Raw genomic sequence first — 18,541 nt, 5'->3', positions numbered from 1 at the left:
ACTAAGGCACTGAGTCAGTTACCTATGGCCATGGGAGAAAGTTCAATTACATGAGAAGAGGGTCACTGGTCTGAACTGAGTAAACACCATGTGGAAGACAAAGATGTAAAGATTTAGTCAAACTGTGGAGATGATGATTCAATCGTTCCTGCAACAATAAAGTCACAAAAAACCTGCTAGGGCCAGCAAGATTAGTAAAGTAGGACACCAAAACCTCACCTGTTCCCTCCTACAAACAGCAAGTTCTAGCACCAACATGCAGTTGAAAAGGCCTGACAATTCAAGAAACCAACCAGGGAGTCACTGCACCCAGAAACAGTTAACACTAGTAGCACTGGTACTAAAACTGCCAAGAAGCCACTTCATTTCATTTGCATTTGCCACCTACACCTACTCCATTTGGGGTAGTTTGGGACTAAGAGGGAAACAGTCTTTATCCAAGGAATAAAAAATATTATACGTCAATATTTTGGCTTTTTGGGGTATTGTCCAGGGGGCTAGTTCATTTCTTTAACTTTGGCTGATCTGGCCTTGAACTTGTTGAGCAGGGATCCTATTGGCAGGGGAAAAGCCTACAAGGCTTTTGATTTAAGCTGCCAAGCTTTTGTCTCGGTGTAGGAGAATAAGGAAGAAGACATCTTGGAAATTCGCCGTCTTTGTTACCTGGTCATGACCCTCTCCCTATCTGTCTACCTATCAGGGAATTTAACACCCAGCCCCTCATTCCCCACTCTTAGAAATCACCCTAACTGCTGTTAGGCATTCTGACATACAGACTGCTCTTAACTGCTCCCAGCTGACTAGGGAGGGGCAGCCATCAGAGTGCCTCAGAGGAGGGCTGCTCTAAGCATCCAGGATAAAAATTTAACCAACGTCAACAACTACAACAAAACAGAGCCATTTGGTGATTGTGTGACAGGTGACTTTAGAACAACAGAAAAAATTAACAAAACTAACAACTGGACAGCTAAAAATGATATAACAAATATAACTATAACAAACTCTCAAATATACTAAATGGGGAAGGTGATCAAAGAAAGTCAACAACAACAAAACCAAGCAGAAATAGGACACTCAGCAAGTGATGGCACAAACAGCAACACATAGGAAAGGAGGCAGAAGATGGAGAAAACAGCAAGTCAAAGGTAAAGAAGAGTGGAAGCAATGGAAGCTGTGGGCCCACTCACTAGGAGTCTCGTGGTTATGAATTATGACACACTAAATTCAAGAACCGCAACACTAGCCACTATAGAAACTAAGGGTCACAACTCTGCCCATTCAGAAGCTATGACACCACCAGGCACTGCCTGCTGATGCCATTCATGCCATTTACTGTAGCTGGAAGCCAAGGACTATAATAGCTGCCAGGTACGGAGGCCATAGGTAGTTAAAGCCCAAAGCAATGAGCATCCAACCTGAATAGAGCCTTAAGTTTCTGGCTTCTAAAGCCTGACACAATAGGCCCCAAGAGCGCAGGACTTGGAGATATAACCCTGCAGGCTGTATAATATAGCACCAAGGGCTAGAACACTCAAGAACAGGACAAGAACAGGAACTGCCCACAATAGAAAAGCTTCTCCCAGACTACTTAAAACTTTTACCCAGGTAGAGAGAAAGGACTCCAACCAACTAACTGATAACAATTTGTTCTTATGTAAAGCTGAGGGTCTTTAAGTGCTTCTTTATTGCTAAGTGCTTAGCAATAAAGCTAACTGTGGGACAAGAGAAACTCCTATCAATGGGCAACAAAGGCACATTCTTTTTAAATCATCCACATGCCTGCACCAAGAACTGAGTAAGGGGCCAGTGAAAGGACTCAGCTGGTAAAAGCGCTGCCAAGCCTGTCCCCCAGAGTTCCATCCCCAGAACCTGTAATAGAAGGAAAGGACTAACTCTGCAGAAGCTGTCCTCTAACTTCCATATGTATGGCTTAGAATGCATGCATGGGGGTTCGAGCAATGTATGCACACACAGACATGCATACACACATGCTTGCATAAATGCAGATACTCATGCACGATGTGGTGGTTTGAATAGGTATGGCTCCCATAGACTCGTGTGTGAATGCTTGACCCATGAGGAAAGGCACTCTTAGGAGGTGTGGCCTCATTAGAGGAAGTGTGTCTTTGTGGAGGTATGCTCTAAGGTCTCCTATGCTCAAGCAGTGAATAGTGTAATACAGTCTCCTGCTGCTGCCTGTGGAGAGGATGTAGAACTCTCAGCTCCTTCTCCAGCGCCATCTTGGCCTGTGTCCTGCCATGCTTCCCACCATGATGATAACGAACGAAACCTCTGAGACTGTAGGCCAGCTCCAATTAAACATTTTCCTTTACAAGAATTGTCATGGTCATGGTGCCCCCCACACACACCACAAGCACAAATGTGAAAATTAAGGACACAGGAATGAGATCAGGGATATCGTGGTCTACACAGTGAGTTCCAGTCAGCCAGAACTACAATGAGACCTGTCTTTAAAAAAAAATAAGAGTTGAGTAAAATCTGACCAAGAGTAAGACAGTGAAAGGAACAGACAAAATTTCATCTCATTTTAATCAACATTCCGTAGTTTCAAGTTTAGAGTCAATTTTAATAAAAGCAGTCTTAAGTTTTTGAAAAATAACATAACCTCATCATAATCCACATGAGAGTGATATTATCAGAAACAAGCTTGTGGAAGTTGATAATAGACTGCTCATCTGTGTGGCCTCCAGATTTAGTGACTTTTAAATCTGCTACAAGTAAATGCTTTTCTTTTAACAGACTTCTTTGACTGCTGAGGTGATACTGCTGTTACTAAAGGCATTTTTTTTTAAAAGAAAGTTTTCTTGGAAACAACTCCCCATTGTCTTTGTTATTCTTGAACCTTGCCCGTTTGTTAACTCTGCGTGGTCATAAGGAGCTCCTAGCCAGTAAACATCTCTGGCTTTGAATTAATCTGGCATTTCTTGGGAAGCTGTTGAAGACATGCTTTCACTAGGTAATACTCTAACGAGTATCTGCCTATAGTCCTCACTTGTCCCACAGCCAGGTAAGAAAAATGGAGGGGGAAAGAGCACCCAAAGATGAAAATTCAAAGTAAAATTCCCTCTAAGATGATCATAAACATAGAAAATCCAAGGGTTATGTGCACAAAAAGTTAGAATAAATAATTTTAGCAAAATTCAGTATAAAATAAGCAAAAAATCAGTTTTATTTCAATACATTGATAAACAGCCTGAAAAGGAAACAATCCCATTTGTAACAGCACCAAACAGACCATACCTAATAGTAAACCAAAGAAGTTTCTGCATTAAAAGCTATAAAACAGTGCTGAAAGAAAGCACAAGCACACAAAACATGGAAAGAACAGGCACAACAGGTGTAATGAAGTCCAATTGTTCCTAGTAACCCAAGCAACCTACAGGCTCAGTGAATTCCTGTTAAAACACCAATGGCTACGGTTTTCTTCCTTCAGAAATAAGAAAAATATGTTTAAATCCATATATAATTGCTGGGTACAGTGGTGCACACCTATAATCTCAGCACTTGGGGAAGCAGAGACAGGCAGCTCTCTGTGAGTTTGAGGCCAGCCTGGTCTACAAAGTGAGCCCAGGACAGCCAAGGCTACACAGAGAAACCCTGTCTCGAAAAACAGAAAAAACAAAAGAAAACAAAACAAAATTCATATACAATCTTACTCATACTGGGTAAAACAGTCTTGAAAAATAAAAAGCTGGTGACCTCATCTTTGCTGAATTTAAAATATTAACACAAAAATATAATGCTCAAAGCACTATAAAACCAAGTATGGAAGCACAAGCCTGAAATCATGGCATTTGGGAGGCTGAGGCAGGAGGATAGAGACTGAGGCCAGCCTGAACTACAAAAATAGATCCTGTCTCCAGAAAGATAGTATGACACCTGCCATAAAGAACAGAAAGCAGGCCCAAAATAATCTCTTACACATACATCTAGTCAAATGATATGTAAAGGGTAAAAGATACCTTCTTTTTAAAATGTAATGGGGGGGGGGGATATAAGTTGGATGCAGAAAAAAAATTGGACCGTTACCTTAAGTTAGACAGAAAAATTAATTCAAAATGAATTGAAGACCCAAACATATGCTCTGAAACTATAAAATCCCTGGAAGAAAATACAGAGAAAATGATATAGATGTAGCAATGTTTTCTTAACAGATTACACCAAAAACATAAGAAACAAAAGCTTTAACAAATGGTATTGTATTAAACTTGAAAACTTCTGTACAGCAAAGGAAACAGTCAAAATAAAAACCAACCTACAGAATAGAAAATATTTGAAAATTAAAATATGGGCAAAGTACTGAATAGACATTTCTCTAAAAAAGATATACATACAGACAACAAACATATAAAAAGATTCAATGCCATTAATTTTTACAGAGGAATAAATCAGAACCACAACAAGACGCCTGCAAGACAGTTCACACTGGGTAAAGACATATAGAACCAAGCCTGACAACCTGAGTTCGAATCCCAGCCTTCACAAGATGAGGAAAAGCAGGCATGCACAAGCAAACAGTCATACACACAAATAATAGTAAATGTAATTTAAAAAATTTGATAACCCAAAGTGAGGTATCATTCCACATCCTTAGGATAGCCACTATCAAAAAATTAAAAAGTAAGTATTGGCAAGAACATGAAAAAATTGGATCCCTTGTAACAGTTGAAGAAAATAATTCAAACTACGATACTGCCATATTGATTCAATAATCTTGTTTGTATATATGCAAAAGAATTGAAGAGGAGGAAAGGAAGGAAGGAAGAAGTGAAAGGTGAAGAGAAGGAAGGAAAAGAAAAAATTTTTAAAGTGTTATCATGTTACCTATCATGGATAAATTTTTTTAAATTTTATTTTATTTTTTTATTATTAGTTACATTTTATTAACTCTGTATTCCAGCTGTATCCTGCTCCCTCATTCCCTCCCAATCCTACCCTTCCTCCCTTATCTCCTCCCTGCCCCTTTCCAAGTCCACTGATTGGGGAGGACCTCCTCCCCTTTCATCTGACCCTGTTTTATCAGGTATCTTCAGGACTAGCTGCAAAGTCCTCCTCTGTGGCCTAGCAGGACTGCTCCTCCCTTGGGGGGTGGGGAGGTCAAAGAGCCTGCCATTGAGTTCCTGTTAGAAATAGTCCCTGTTCCCCTTACTATGGGAAACCAATTGGTTACTGAGTTACCATGGACTACATCCAAGCAGAGGTTCTAGGTTATATCCATACATGGTCCTTGGTGGAGTGTCAGTCTCAGAAAAGACCCCTGTGCCAAGATATATTTGGTCCTTGTGGAGCTCCTATTCTTTCCATGTCATACTAACTCCCCTTCTTTCATATGATTCCCTGCACTCTGCCAAAGGTTTGGTTATCTGCTTTGATACACTGCTAGGCAGTCTTTCAGAGGGCCTCTGCGGTAGGCTCCTGTCCTACGTTCAATGCACATCCCATTTGTCTTTCTAAGTGAGGATTGATCATCTTACCTCATGTCCGCTTTCTTGTTTATCTTCTTTAGGTGTACAGATTTCATTATGTTTATCATATCTTATAGGTCTATATAAGTGAGTATATACCATGTTTGTCTTTCTCCTTCTGGGATACTTCACTCAGAATGATCTTTTCTAGATCCCACCATTTGCCTGCAAATTTCACGATTTCCTCCTTTTTGATTGCTGAGTAGTATTCCATTGTGTAAAAATACCACAATTTCTGTATCCATTCCTCTGTTGATGGATATCTGGGTTGTTTCCAGGTTCTGGCTATTACAAATAAAGCTGCTAAAAAAATGGTTGAGCAAATGTCCTTGTTGTGTCCTTGGGCAAATTTTGGGTATACGCCTAGCAGTAGTATAGCTGGGTCTTGAGGAAGCACTATTCCTAACTGTCTGAGAAAGCACCAGATTGCCTTCCAAAGTGGTTGTACCAGTTTACATTCGAAAATATTTGAAAAGTGCATTAAGCCAGTCATAACGATGCAAATGATGCATTTAAACAAACATGTGCATAGACAAACTCTTCTTAGAAAGGATGGTAGCTATTGTCTAGTTAAGAGAATAGTGAGTTTCTCAATAAACAGTTTCAATTTTGCAAAATAAAAAAGTTCTACAGGTAGTAGTGCACACCTGTAATTCCAGCAATTGCGGAGGCAGAGGCTGGTGGATCTCTGTGAGTTCTAGGCCAGCCTGGTCTATAAAGTCAGTCCAGGTCAGCCAAAGCTACACAGAGAAACCCTGTCTCAAAAAACCAAACCAAAACAAAGTTCTACAGATCAAGCTGTGTAAAGTTGCGCATGCTTACAATACCAAAATTCTAAGGTAAGGCAGGAGAATCACCCTAAGTTCTACGACAGAGCATTTGACATAGCAAATTCAAGACTAGTTAGACCGTGACTCAAAAAGGAAAGTGCCAGAGATCAGTGACAATATATAGTTTGTATGTATGTACACATATATGTATATATACATTTAAATAGCATATGTATGTGTGTATACACATACACACACATAAAACACATCCACAGATAATAACTTCTGAGCCATTTGACTTGACCACAATTTTAAATTTTTGAAAGTAAGAAACCAGGGCTGGAGAGATGGCTCAGAGGTTAAGAGCACTGGCTGTTCTTCCAATGGCCCTGAGTTCAATTCCCAGCAACCACATGGTGGCTCACAACCATCTGTAATGAGATCTGGTTCCCTCTTCTGGTGTGCATGCACACATGCAGGTAGAGCACTGCATAAATAATAAATAAATAAAGCATTAAAAAAAGAAAAAGAAAAGAAGGAAGGAAGGAAGGAAGGAAGGAAGGAAGGAAGGAAGGAAGGAAGGAAGGAAGGAAGGAAGGAAGGAAAGAGAGAGAGAAGGAAGTAAAGAACGAAAAAGAAAGAAACCTTCTAGATTTCAGAAACCTGGGAAGACTCCTTCTGATTGTCAGGGAGCTTGCTGTGAGAAGAGGAGATGTGAAGATAATGAAGATGGCAACACAGACAGACCACAGATGGACGTGGCACTACTGGAAACAAGGCTTCATGTCTAGGAACCTCTCACCTTGTCCTGTATGTCTCATTTGACTGCTTGTGTGGCTTATAATAAGAGTAATCATTAAGTACAGAATTCAGTATCGGTCTGTAAATTGTTCTAGGGAATTATCAAACTAGAGAGGATAAAGGGAGGCCACAAATCTCATGCCCAAGTTGGGTGTGGTTGTGCACACTGTTAGTCCCAGCACTCGGGAGGCAGAGGCCGATGGATCTGAGTTCAAGGCCAGCCTTTAACTACAGAGTGAGTTCCAGGACAACCAGGGTTACCCAGAGACCCTGTCTTGAAAAAAACAAATAAATGAATAAATCAGTATATATTTACATTAATAATGTTATTTTCACTTTTATAACCTTTGTCTCGAGAATCCTTGCCTTAAAGTAAGTTTGAACTTAATGCATAAATATCTGTTTATAACTTACAAAGATCTACTTAAGAAAAACTTTTGGAAGTGTTTTAGTACTTTTTACACAACTACTTCAGGAAAAGCCAGAAACCTGACAGTCAGGTGAACCAGTTATTCAGCAGATTATCAAGGTTCACTAGGAAAGTAAAGTAGCAAAAGCCACTTGATGAACTCCGTTTCCTCAGGACAAAGTAAATACCAAAAGGCAGTAGGCAAATGTCAGTGAAATGTCTCATTTCACGAAGTGCTACAAAGTTAGGTAAGTTGATGCCTGTCAGTCCGGCACACCAACTCAAAGATATACCTGCCCATATTCTCATGCGTTGCTCTACAACTCTAAATGTACTAGTAACAAAAGGGGCCCTGGTGGCCCGGCACTCCTACACAGCCCAATTTATCTAACTCGAGCCTCCTGCCTTCCTCCCTCAGTACTGGGATTATAAACATGCACAACCACACCAAGCCATACATACAATTTTAATTCAATCAAAAAATACACTTTGCTTGTTAGCTGTATTGCTGAGTGACTTTTGTTATGATTGGTTTTTAAAGCCTTAGCCATGCTGTGTGAGCACTGAGTTATGTCCCCCGTTGCTGACTGGTTTGTTTGCTCAACAGAAACCTACCCATGGGACTTCCCCAAAAGCTGGTCTTACTCCAGAAGGCATAACCCATTCTACATTAGTCTAAGGTAATACCATCAAAAAGCTTTATAATTCGCCAACCTGGGATGTATGCAGTGGGAGGCTCTGCCGCAAACAAAACAAACATCATGGTTTTGACCAAATGATTTCACTATTATCGTATTTTCTATCTGAATCATTACAAATACATCACTTTGTAACTGAAATAAAAGCATGTTTCCATTAGTAAGACCCAAATATTTCTCTGAATATTCAAGTTCTTAATATGCACTTAAATTGTATCCTTCTCCCAAATGCTCTGCTATATCTTTAATAAAATATATGCAGTTTGCTGCATTCACTACAATCAAGAAGGTGTAATCCTAGCAGCCAGGAGGATGAGGCAAAAGGATCCCTGCAAATCTGAGGCCAGCATGGACTACAGAGTGAGACTATCTCAAAACACACTTTTAAGAAAGAACGAAGTCTGGGCACAAAGTACCCAGGAACCCAGTGCAGGTGAAGACAGGTGGGTCCTGGGAGCTTGCTGATCTCCACACAGACCCACGGGACACATGTCCCATGTATGCCTGTGCACATGTGCACACACTTGTGAACCCTCACACTTATTAACTAATGAAAAATATAATAAAAAACTAAAGCCTCTATTGGTTTGTCTAGAAATTCACGTAAGTAACAAGATGATAGGTACTGATATATACAAGTGGGAAGAGAATGTAGAAGGAAAGCAAGGAAATGCATAAAACACAACTTTTGCAAACCTTTGTGGTAAGGACAGTGTGGTACAATTTCTGAAACAATTTACAAAGCTAAATTATACTACACAGAGACATCTCTACAGCTGTCACTGAAAAATGAAAGAATGCTTTTAAAAATCATATTGAGTAGTTTTTACTACCACCTAGTGTTATACCTCAGGAAATACTTCTTATAAAAATTAAAAATTGTAAGATACTTTTATTAACTAAACATTACTGAAACATTTAACTGTATCACAATATAGAAAAAATACTGTTATAAAGAAAACTATTTTATGATCCTTAAATTTTGTTACTCTAAATTACACACAATAGTAATTTTCTGTATCAATCATTACCATGGCTTCCAAATATGTACAGCTTGCTTCTAGCAAAAGCTATTTAACTACCAAGCAGCCCTCTATGCATCATGTCTGTGAAAGGGTTTGTACTGAAGTGAATGCCTACGTTCAATGGTAAACTGTTAGGTTCCATAAGGAGAGAACAGAACTAATACTCCTTAAAATATGTTGGTGCTTTAAAACCACATCATTTACTATTTAATGTCACCTTATACCAAATAACCTAGTGACACAAAAATAGGTAACAAAAAAGTAAAATAAAGCACACTTAGAAGTTTGACAAGACGACATTTTTTGTTTATTCGTTCTTCTGTGGTAAGACTACTCTGCAATGCGAGAAACTAATTTTCTCGGTCCATTAACCCAAATATAACCTCCACAGATTTAAGCTGCTTCTAACGAATTAACCACTTGAAAACCCCATGAAATGTATTACAGTGGACTTTTTCCTATAGCTTTTTAAAAATTATATTAGATGTCAAATTTTACCACACTATTTCTCAGAAATGACAAATTCTCTGTATGAGTTATAGATAACACTTCTTATTCATCATGTTCAACTTCTGAAACTGAATGTCATATACAAATCTCCATGCGTCCTGTCTACAAATACTCACTTGAAATGACCTCTCCATTGTTATTGCAAAGTAGTATTCTCTCCTGGGATATTTTCGCTCACAGATCAAAACTTGATTGCATATTCGGCCCTTTGCTCCTGTTTGCTTGGTAATCAGTTTTTTCCCAATCATCTGTGAGGAAACAGCTTTTGCTTCTTCTGGACTACAATAAGAAAAAGAATTCAAATTCTTCAGTTCTCAAATTAAGAAAAATCTAAACCACAGCTAAATCTCAGTGTTTTCAACAATGTGATCATTTAAATAATAATTTTCTTTACGAAATTATCACTTACGAGAAGACTATCTTCACTCCCCCTTTGAGGCCACTTGAAAACGTTCCTTTTCCTCTGCCACCAGCTAAGACCTGCGCCTTTATAACAACATCCTTTGACCCTGGAAGAAAAAAACTTTTTATTAAACAGAAAACAGGGAGTCACATGCAAGACAGTATTTTATTTAACATGCATGCTAATAAGTGTTATTAAATGAAGTCCCATTAATCCACACTGTCACAGATTGAGGTAGTCCATGTACAAAGACTTTATAGTTTGAAAAGTAGAGCACTCAACCATCTAAAAAAAAAAAAATCTATGCCTTTCAAAGGTTAGGTACTCACATTAAATCATTTCAGAAATAGTGTACTGTAAATATTTTAGCAGTTATCAGACTAGTGCTTTGGAAGGTATTAAAAGCATAACATTGAGACTAAAATGTTTTCTTAAAACTTCCCAGGGCTGGAGAGACGGCTCAGTGGTTAAAATCTCTTGTTGCTCTTCCAGCGGAACAAGGCTCAGTTCCCAGCACCCATATGGTTTCTCTAACTCAAATTCCAGGTGATCCAGTGCCTTCTTCTAACTTACTCAGGCACCAGCCACACATCAGATATATGGAGATAAAACATCCATACATATAAACTAATCTAAATAATTTAAAGAAATAAATAATTTAAAGAAAAAAAAAAAACACACAGCCCAGTCTCTCTATTCAGATGTAAAGTTGTGTCATGTGAATGTTGAGTCATAAATATGACTTTACACAGGACTTGGGACTTGAGATAAGGCTGTGACTTGAGCCTGGACTGATAATACCTCATTCCCTAAAGTAACAGCAAATCCTGTTACCATACATCATTGAGCAGTGATGTTATGAAGAGTACTTAGGAAGCTAGGCACATTTAAAAATATATATACCAAATGCTATGTTTTTAAGTCATTCACACAGTTTATAAATAGTACAGTACTTCATTAGCCAACGGAATACACACTTTATCTCTCCCTCCCCTTTCTAATTTACTGTACAAAACTAGCAAACTTGTGCAAGCACGAGACCCTGAGTTCAGAGCCCCAGCATCCACATACAAAGCCAGGCACAGGAGCTTGCTAACCAGCCAGCCTTGCTGAAACTGTGAGCTCCATGTTCAGTAGTGACCCTGTCTCAGAAACATGCTGTGGAGGATTGACAAGATGCTCAGGAGGTAAAAGCATTTATCACACAAGCCTGGGGTCCTCAAGTCAATCCCCAGGACGCACAAGAAATTACTAAAAGGTTGCCCTCTAGTTTATATACCCACACCCGCAGAGAGAGAGAAAGAGAAAAAAAAACAGCAAAACCAAAAAGTGGAGAGCAATAAAGGAAGACACCCAATAACCACCTATGGCCTCACATACACCCACATAAGAGCATCCCCACCCCACCCCCAAACCTAGCAAACTGGATAGTTAATCTAGACTTTACTCACTGCTCATAATCAAGGGTAATTCCCCTTAGAAAGGCATTCTCTTGTCACAAGGCAAGCATGATTTCTGATCCTCTTCATTCTGCTGCCTCTCCTAACACTCTGCCTACCCTAGCAGTGCAGCATCACTTACTATATTATGGTAAAAAGATACATAGGGTCTCATGCTATTTGCAGTGTCTCAAGTACAAAGTCATCTCTGGGATATGACCACTACCCTATAAATATGTACAGGAACAGGCTGAAGATGGGTACTCTACTATGAGAAAAAGTCATTTCCTAATGCACAAAGCAGAATTAAAAAAAAAAAAAACAATCAGTGAGATAAGAAATGGTTTTTGTTATCAAATAAAAGGTAAACCAACCCAGGCCTCACGACACACACCTTTAATGCCAGAGCTTGGGAGGCAGAGGCAGGTCTTGGAGTCCAAGGCCAGCTGGTCTACAGAGTGCAGTTCCAGGACAACCAAGGGTACACAGAGAAACCTAGTCTCAAAAACAAACAAACAAACAAACAAACAAAAAGGAAGAGAAAAGTACTGAAGTACAGCATACAGGGTCACTACAAACTATGCAGAATCTTGGCCACTCCTTATATCCTCCAGGTGGGCACCTTCCCTGTCACCGTTCTTCTCACCTGGTTGATGGAATAATGTTAAAAGCAGTAGCCAAGGAGCAGATGAGACCCAACTTAAAACTGCTTTCAGATACGGTTTTAACATGGGTTTCTGAACCCATTTCAGTCAAGAGTAAGAGACACGGTATTGACAATGGCCTACAAGGCACTAAAGCGTACACCGTGTCCTTTTAGTTTCTGGGCCGTCACTGCACTCCAGCTACACTCCTTTCAGCTTGCCATCAGGACTCACCCTAACACACCATAGAAGTACTCTTCAACCAGCTGCCCTGTCACATTTCTCTAAGTCTCACATCACCCGAGGCTTTACTTACACTGACAAAGCCAGGTTAATAATGCAATCTGCACACCTCTGGCCAATTTCCCTTCTCTGACCTGCTTTTCCCACCAGAGATTCACCAACTTCTAACATAATATGTAATTTTCTTCTTGTATCACTTGTTGCTTGGCTTCTCCACTAGAACGAGGTTCCAGGCAGCAGAACCTCAAGCTGAAAGACCCCTGTCTCACCCTAAGTTAAACATAGCTAACGCCATTTTGTGGGACACCACTGTTTTGTAAAACTCTAAAGGCTAAATGGAAAACTGAAAAATTACTAAGAAACCCAGCTGTGTCACCCACTTGGGATATCTGAGGTCAGGCTGCCCCAGTTGAGCTAAAAACAGTTTGTATTAATCACCCTTATGGATATCTGTGAGACTGTTTCAGTTAAGATAAGGGTCCTAAGGAAAACAACGGGTGACGGGCCACGTCAAGGGGTCATCATGACCATTTTGACCACCCAGTTCCTGGAATCTTGGTGTCCCTGCCAAACTTTGACGCAAACCGTGGTCTCATGTAGGTGTACCAATCAGCCCCCTGTAACCATGCTTCTCGCTTCTGTACCCACGCTTCTGCTCTAAAACCCTATAAAAACCCCAGCTTCCCACCTAGGGGGTGCGCAAAGTCCTCCTGACTCTGCTGCCCCGGGTACCCGTGTATCAAAATAAAAGCCTCTTGCTGTTTGCATCCGAATGGCCTCGTTGTTCCTTGGGAGGGGGTCTCTCAGACGCAAGATACCCTCCGGGGATCTTTCAAAGCTATATTCATTGACGTTTATATAAGCTGCAAGAGTTACCAAGATACATCTTGCTGAATGTTGGGAAACGGAACTTGTTAAAACAAACAGAATTCTCATAAATATAGACTATCTTCCACTGCTCTAGACTCAACTGAAAACAGCAGAGGCTCAGAAGTGCCTCATTTAGAAAAGATCATTCCTACTGGGCGTGAAGGTGCACGCCTGTAATACCAGCACTCTTGGAGGCAGAGACAGGCAGATCACTTTGAGATTGAGGCCAGCCTGGTCTACAAAGCAAGTCCAGGATAGCCAACACTACACAGGAAAACCCTGTCCTGAAAAGCATAAAAAAAAAAAAAAAAAAAAAAAAGAGTATTCCTTTTCAATATGCCAGACTCCACCATTTACAAGTGCATGAAACTAGTAATAGGTAATTAAAGGCAGTTTATTTATTAACTTAAAAAGCAACAGTCATGTCCTTAGTCAGAAATTAACAAGTAGCTTCTGGGACCAGATGAGTGGTAGTGTTCACACTAAAACAAAACTCTTACTCTAGCTATTTCTGGTTATCTGCCAACTCCTGATTTCTAGAAATATTCATTTACATACAAAGATGTACAAAAGGGGAAAACGATTAGAAAATTAAGTATGGGGACAAATAATTAAAATAGTTTAATGAACTCCATTAACTCATGCAACAAATCCCTTATATATCAGACCACATGCAAATAACAGTGACGAGAGAACCTAGCCTTCCCTCTCAGAGCCCACAGCACTGTCATCCTCTGCTACAGACTGGCAATGCGCCATCATTTTCAGAATGGTGTGACAAGAACAACTTCAAGCCAACACCTTAGCGCACAATTGTAATTCCAGTACTCAGAGAGTTTGAGAACAGTGCCATCTACCAAGAAAGCCCAGGACAGGCAAGGCTACAAAAAGAAACCCTGTCTCAAAAAGACCAAAACCAAACAGACCAAAGAGCCATCTTTCTCAGTGCACAGGACCTCTGTTCCACAGGCTCACAGCCAGAGCTCCCTAGGCTGGGGAGAGGACCTGGGGGTTAAGAGCAGTTTACTGTCTACAGAGCACCCACAGCAGGCGGCTCACAGTACCTGTAACTCCAGGTCCAGCCCATCCCACAGCCTCTCTGGGCTTTGTGGGCACCTGCCTCCATGTGCTACACATGGAAACACAGGCAAACACACCACATAAATAATGTTTGTTTAAAGTAACAAACCTTTTTAACGGTGAGAGCTCCCACCTGCCCTTTCCAGGTCTAAGTCCTAAGGCACAGAAGTTGTCAGAAATAAAAAAATATTAAAATAATCACCCGATTTTTAAAAAGTTTTTCAATTTTTTTTTTTACACAAGTGGAAAAAATAATAATTTGGAAATAGGTACAGAATTGCTACTTCATTAATAAATCAATCAGGACCTGTTGACACTGATCACACACATCAAACCCCACTATAATCAATTCACTGAAATTAGTATGCCACAAAAGCTCTGTTGAGTAATCTGATAATAAAACTGTAAATAAAGTCACACTCTCAAGTCAAGAAAACAACTCTCACTTTTACCGCTAAGAAAAATGTAATTTTACACAATTCTTAAATTTTGTGTGACAAGCTAGTAAACACAAGGTTCACCAAAGCATGTTTAAAGTCACAGTAGTCATGGTTCATCCAAAATGACTGCCTACTCAACTGCACGAAACTGGTGAACTTCAAATCCAGTATACAGAAAACAGAGAGCGCAGCTACAATATTATCTCATTATGTTTTCATACTAAATCTTTTAAAATGCAAATTTATGCTTATTTCCTAAAATAAAAAATTGTTTAAGATACTCCTACAGATTCAAATTCATGAAAGTAACTAAGGAGTCTCTCAACAGAAGAATGTACTAGCAAATGTAGACAAGTTCTGAACTCAGTTAACAAACACTAATATGGATTACCTAATTATCAGGTATCTTCCTAGGCCTTTGGGGTACTTAGTGAACAAGAAGACACAGCTTGCTCCCATGCAGCTTAGTCTACAGCTCGCTTCTTCACGCTCCTGCGTCCATTTCCCACACTGGCAGCAAGGAAGTGAGTCCCACCCTCTCACACCACACAGAAAACAACTAAGATCTCTCTTCAGAATTTTCTAAAACAAAACAGAAAATAAACAAACAAAACCTTTGTCACAGCCACCATCCTTTAAGCTACAAAGAAAGAGAATCACTTTCCCCTTAAGTCTGTTGTAGCTAAAGAGATTTCAACATCCTAGCGCCACTGTAAGCGATTTCTAAGTCAGTAAGACTACAGCTCAGTATCATCTCTAAAAACTGTGAGTTCTCAACAGTTATAAAATTCTGCCTTCTCAATGACAACAACAAAGCCAAGTAAAATGTGTTGGCACACACATAATCCCAGCATTTTAGGAGGTAAAGACAGGAGAATCTGAGTTCAAAGTCATTCTTGGCTATGTGAGAACCTACCTCCCAAAATAAACAAATGTCAAAAGGCATCAAACCAAAAGGAAGCTTACATCTTATCAAGTTTCTGTGAGTAAGTTTTTTTGTTTTTTTTGTTTTTTTTTTTTTTTAAGTACCTAATTTTTTGGCAATTGCATAAGCTTCATCTGGAGATTTTGCCACGAAGCCTTTGGGAACAGAGACACCAGCTTCCTTCAATAGTTCCATACTCAAGTACTCATGCAAGGAGAGGTTCCTCTGCTGCTGCTGCTGTATTTGGAGTCCATGCTTGTTAAACAATCCAGAATTTCCCAGAACCTAAAAAATTGGGAGACACGTTTAAGTATTGAAGAAGGAACAAACAAACGACAGATCTCATCACATTTGGTTCCAGAGTACTCAGTTCTTCGTAAGTACAACAAAATTGTTACATTCAATATCTAAATCAATGCAGTACCTCAATGATAAAAAAAACTAAAAGCTGTCTAGCAGTTAAATATCAAATGTTACCCTTGTAACTGTTACCTATTTCCTCATCATCCATCCTTAGTCCCTATCTTACATCTGTGTTTTATTACTCTATCTCTGTAGCCTGAAGGAAATGTTTCCTGGATGGTTAATCAGAGGCTCTAAGGCCAATCTCATATTCTCCACCAAACTGAAACTGTTTCCTAATTTTTTTCTCTATCCTCCTCTGGATCTATAATACCTGGCATTAGATATGTGATAGCTGAATGATTTGGTAGCCATACTCCTTCCAAGAGAACACAGCACCTACAAACTCCTCCCCTTTTCAATCCATGTTGACTAGTCATTCATTCTGTTAAACTTTTAAAGCTCGTAGGAACTAGAAATGAGAGTGGTCAAATTATCCTCTATGGCTTAATTCTAGTGTGTATTTACATACAAGGCCAAACAGTAAACAAACATGCCAGATGGCAACAGAATGAGAAAGAGTGCTCACACAGAGAGGAAACTAAAACATGCCTATTTTCAATTTAATGAGAATCAACAAAAATGCCAAAGGGGTGGCTCAGAGGGTAAGGTGTCTGAAAGTGGAATTCTGGCGATTTAAGTTTAATCCTCAGAACCCTTGCAAACATGAAAGCTGTCCTGGCCTCCACCTATACACAGCAGGGAACACGCACACACTTTTGTCTTATTCAAAAACTGTCAAAAAGAAATCTCTAACTTATGTCTTACTGCTTGACAGAGAAGTACAAAGCTAGCTTTTCAGCTGCCTGTACCAAGGCCACAACTCAGGAACCACACACATCAGTTGGGTCTCTAGCACCTACCAATCAGAGTGTAAGCTGAATCTAATATTATGTTGACATACCCGCCTTCCTTTTAAAAATCCCTCAATCCTTTTAACCTTCAAGGGCAATGTACAGACACATTAGCCACAAAAACCGAAGGCTGCACTGAAATCACCCTTAAACCTTAGCTACACACATCCATGACCTCCGCATGAACTCCAACACACCAAAACAATTCACATCAAAAATACAATGTTAAGGATGGAGAGATGGCTTAGCAGTTAGGAGCACTGGCTGCTCTTCCAAAGGACCAGGGTTCAATTCCCAGCATCCACGTAGCAGCTCACAGCTATCTGTAATTCAAGTTCTGGGGGATCCGACACCCTCACACAGACACATGCAGGGAAAACACCAACATACAAAAAAATGAAAATAAATATTTTTTTAAATACAGTATCATTAGATTTAAATTTAAAGAGCCTTACATGAAGCCTGTTCCTTGAAATGAGTTCTTGATCTATTATCATCAAAATTAAAACCGTTTCTTAAAATACAGATTTCTGGATACCATTCTCTACAAAACCAGAATCTGTGAACTGGACTCAAAGAACCTTGGCTGTCCTAGACTCATCCTGAAGACCATCATCAGGAAGACCATCTTCAAGAGTTCCTGTGGCCTGGAACTCACAGTGATCCACCTGCCTCTGCTTCCCTGTATGATGGGATTAAAGGCGTGGGCCACTACAACCAACTCACTTAGCTGATTCTTATGGACCCTAGTTTGAGAACCTCTAACCTAATAAGTCAACCACATATAATAGCAGTTTATTGCTAACTCATCTAGTTAAAAGCCTGGCTAATGTTAACAACAAGGTCCAGTAGGTACAAGTCGCTTGCCACTTTGGAGTTTAAATCTCAAAACCATTAAGGGTGGATAGAAAAAAAAAACAAAACTGCACAAATCTGTCCTCTGAACCCCATGTGCCCCTGAATTTACACACACACACACACACACACACACACACACACGTGCGCACGCCCATACACGCATGGGTTTGGGGGGCGGGGAAGACAAGCTTCAACAGATACAATAAGATTGAAATAATCCCATGTATCCTATCTGACCACTATGGATTAAGCTGGACATCAACAATAGAAATAGTAAAAGCCTACACACACATGAAAACTGAACAACTCGCTACTCAATGACAGCTGGGTCAGGAAAGAAATAAAGAAAGAAATTAAAGTCTTCCTAGAATTCAATGAAAATGAAAGCACAACATACCCAAACTTATAGGACATGATGAAAGCAGTGCTAAGAGGAAAGTTCACAGCACTAAATGCCTTCAAGAAGAAATTCAAAACATCTCATTCAAGCAACTTAATGGCTCACCTAAAAGCCTTGGGGGGGGGGGGATTAAAAAAAAAAAAGTACACTGCTAGAAATAATCAAACTCAGGGCTGAAATCAATAAATTAGAAACAAATAAAACACATCAAAGAATCAATGAAACCAAGCAAGAGTGGTTACTTTTCAAGGGAGCATTAATAAAGAGAGGGGCAGGGAACTCTC

General features: G+C 39.7%; 1 protein-coding gene across 1 annotated transcript in view; it reads right to left on the bottom strand.

Moving 5' to 3' along the window:
* The window catches only part of Sucla2 (succinate-CoA ligase ADP-forming subunit beta), a 37,817-nt gene that overhangs the window by 14,560 nt on the left and 4,716 nt on the right, over positions 1-18,541 (bottom strand). Inside the window, exons 2-4 of the mRNA XM_055609806.1 lie at positions 15,848-16,028; positions 10,109-10,208; positions 9,816-9,978 (exon numbers count right to left, since the gene is read on the bottom strand). Coding sequence (XP_055465781.1) covers positions 9,816-9,978; positions 10,109-10,208; positions 15,848-16,028 — 444 coding nt within the window. The remainder of the gene's footprint in view (positions 1-9,815; positions 9,979-10,108; positions 10,209-15,847; positions 16,029-18,541) is intronic.

Source organism: Psammomys obesus, unplaced genomic scaffold, assembly GCF_907164565.1.
Source record: "Psammomys obesus unplaced genomic scaffold, mPsaObe1.curated_primary_1811, whole genome shotgun sequence".
NCBI lineage: Eukaryota > Metazoa > Chordata > Mammalia > Rodentia > Muridae > Psammomys > Psammomys obesus.
Note: the sequence above shows the minus strand (reverse complement) of the source record. Positions and strands in the feature narration are given on the sequence as shown.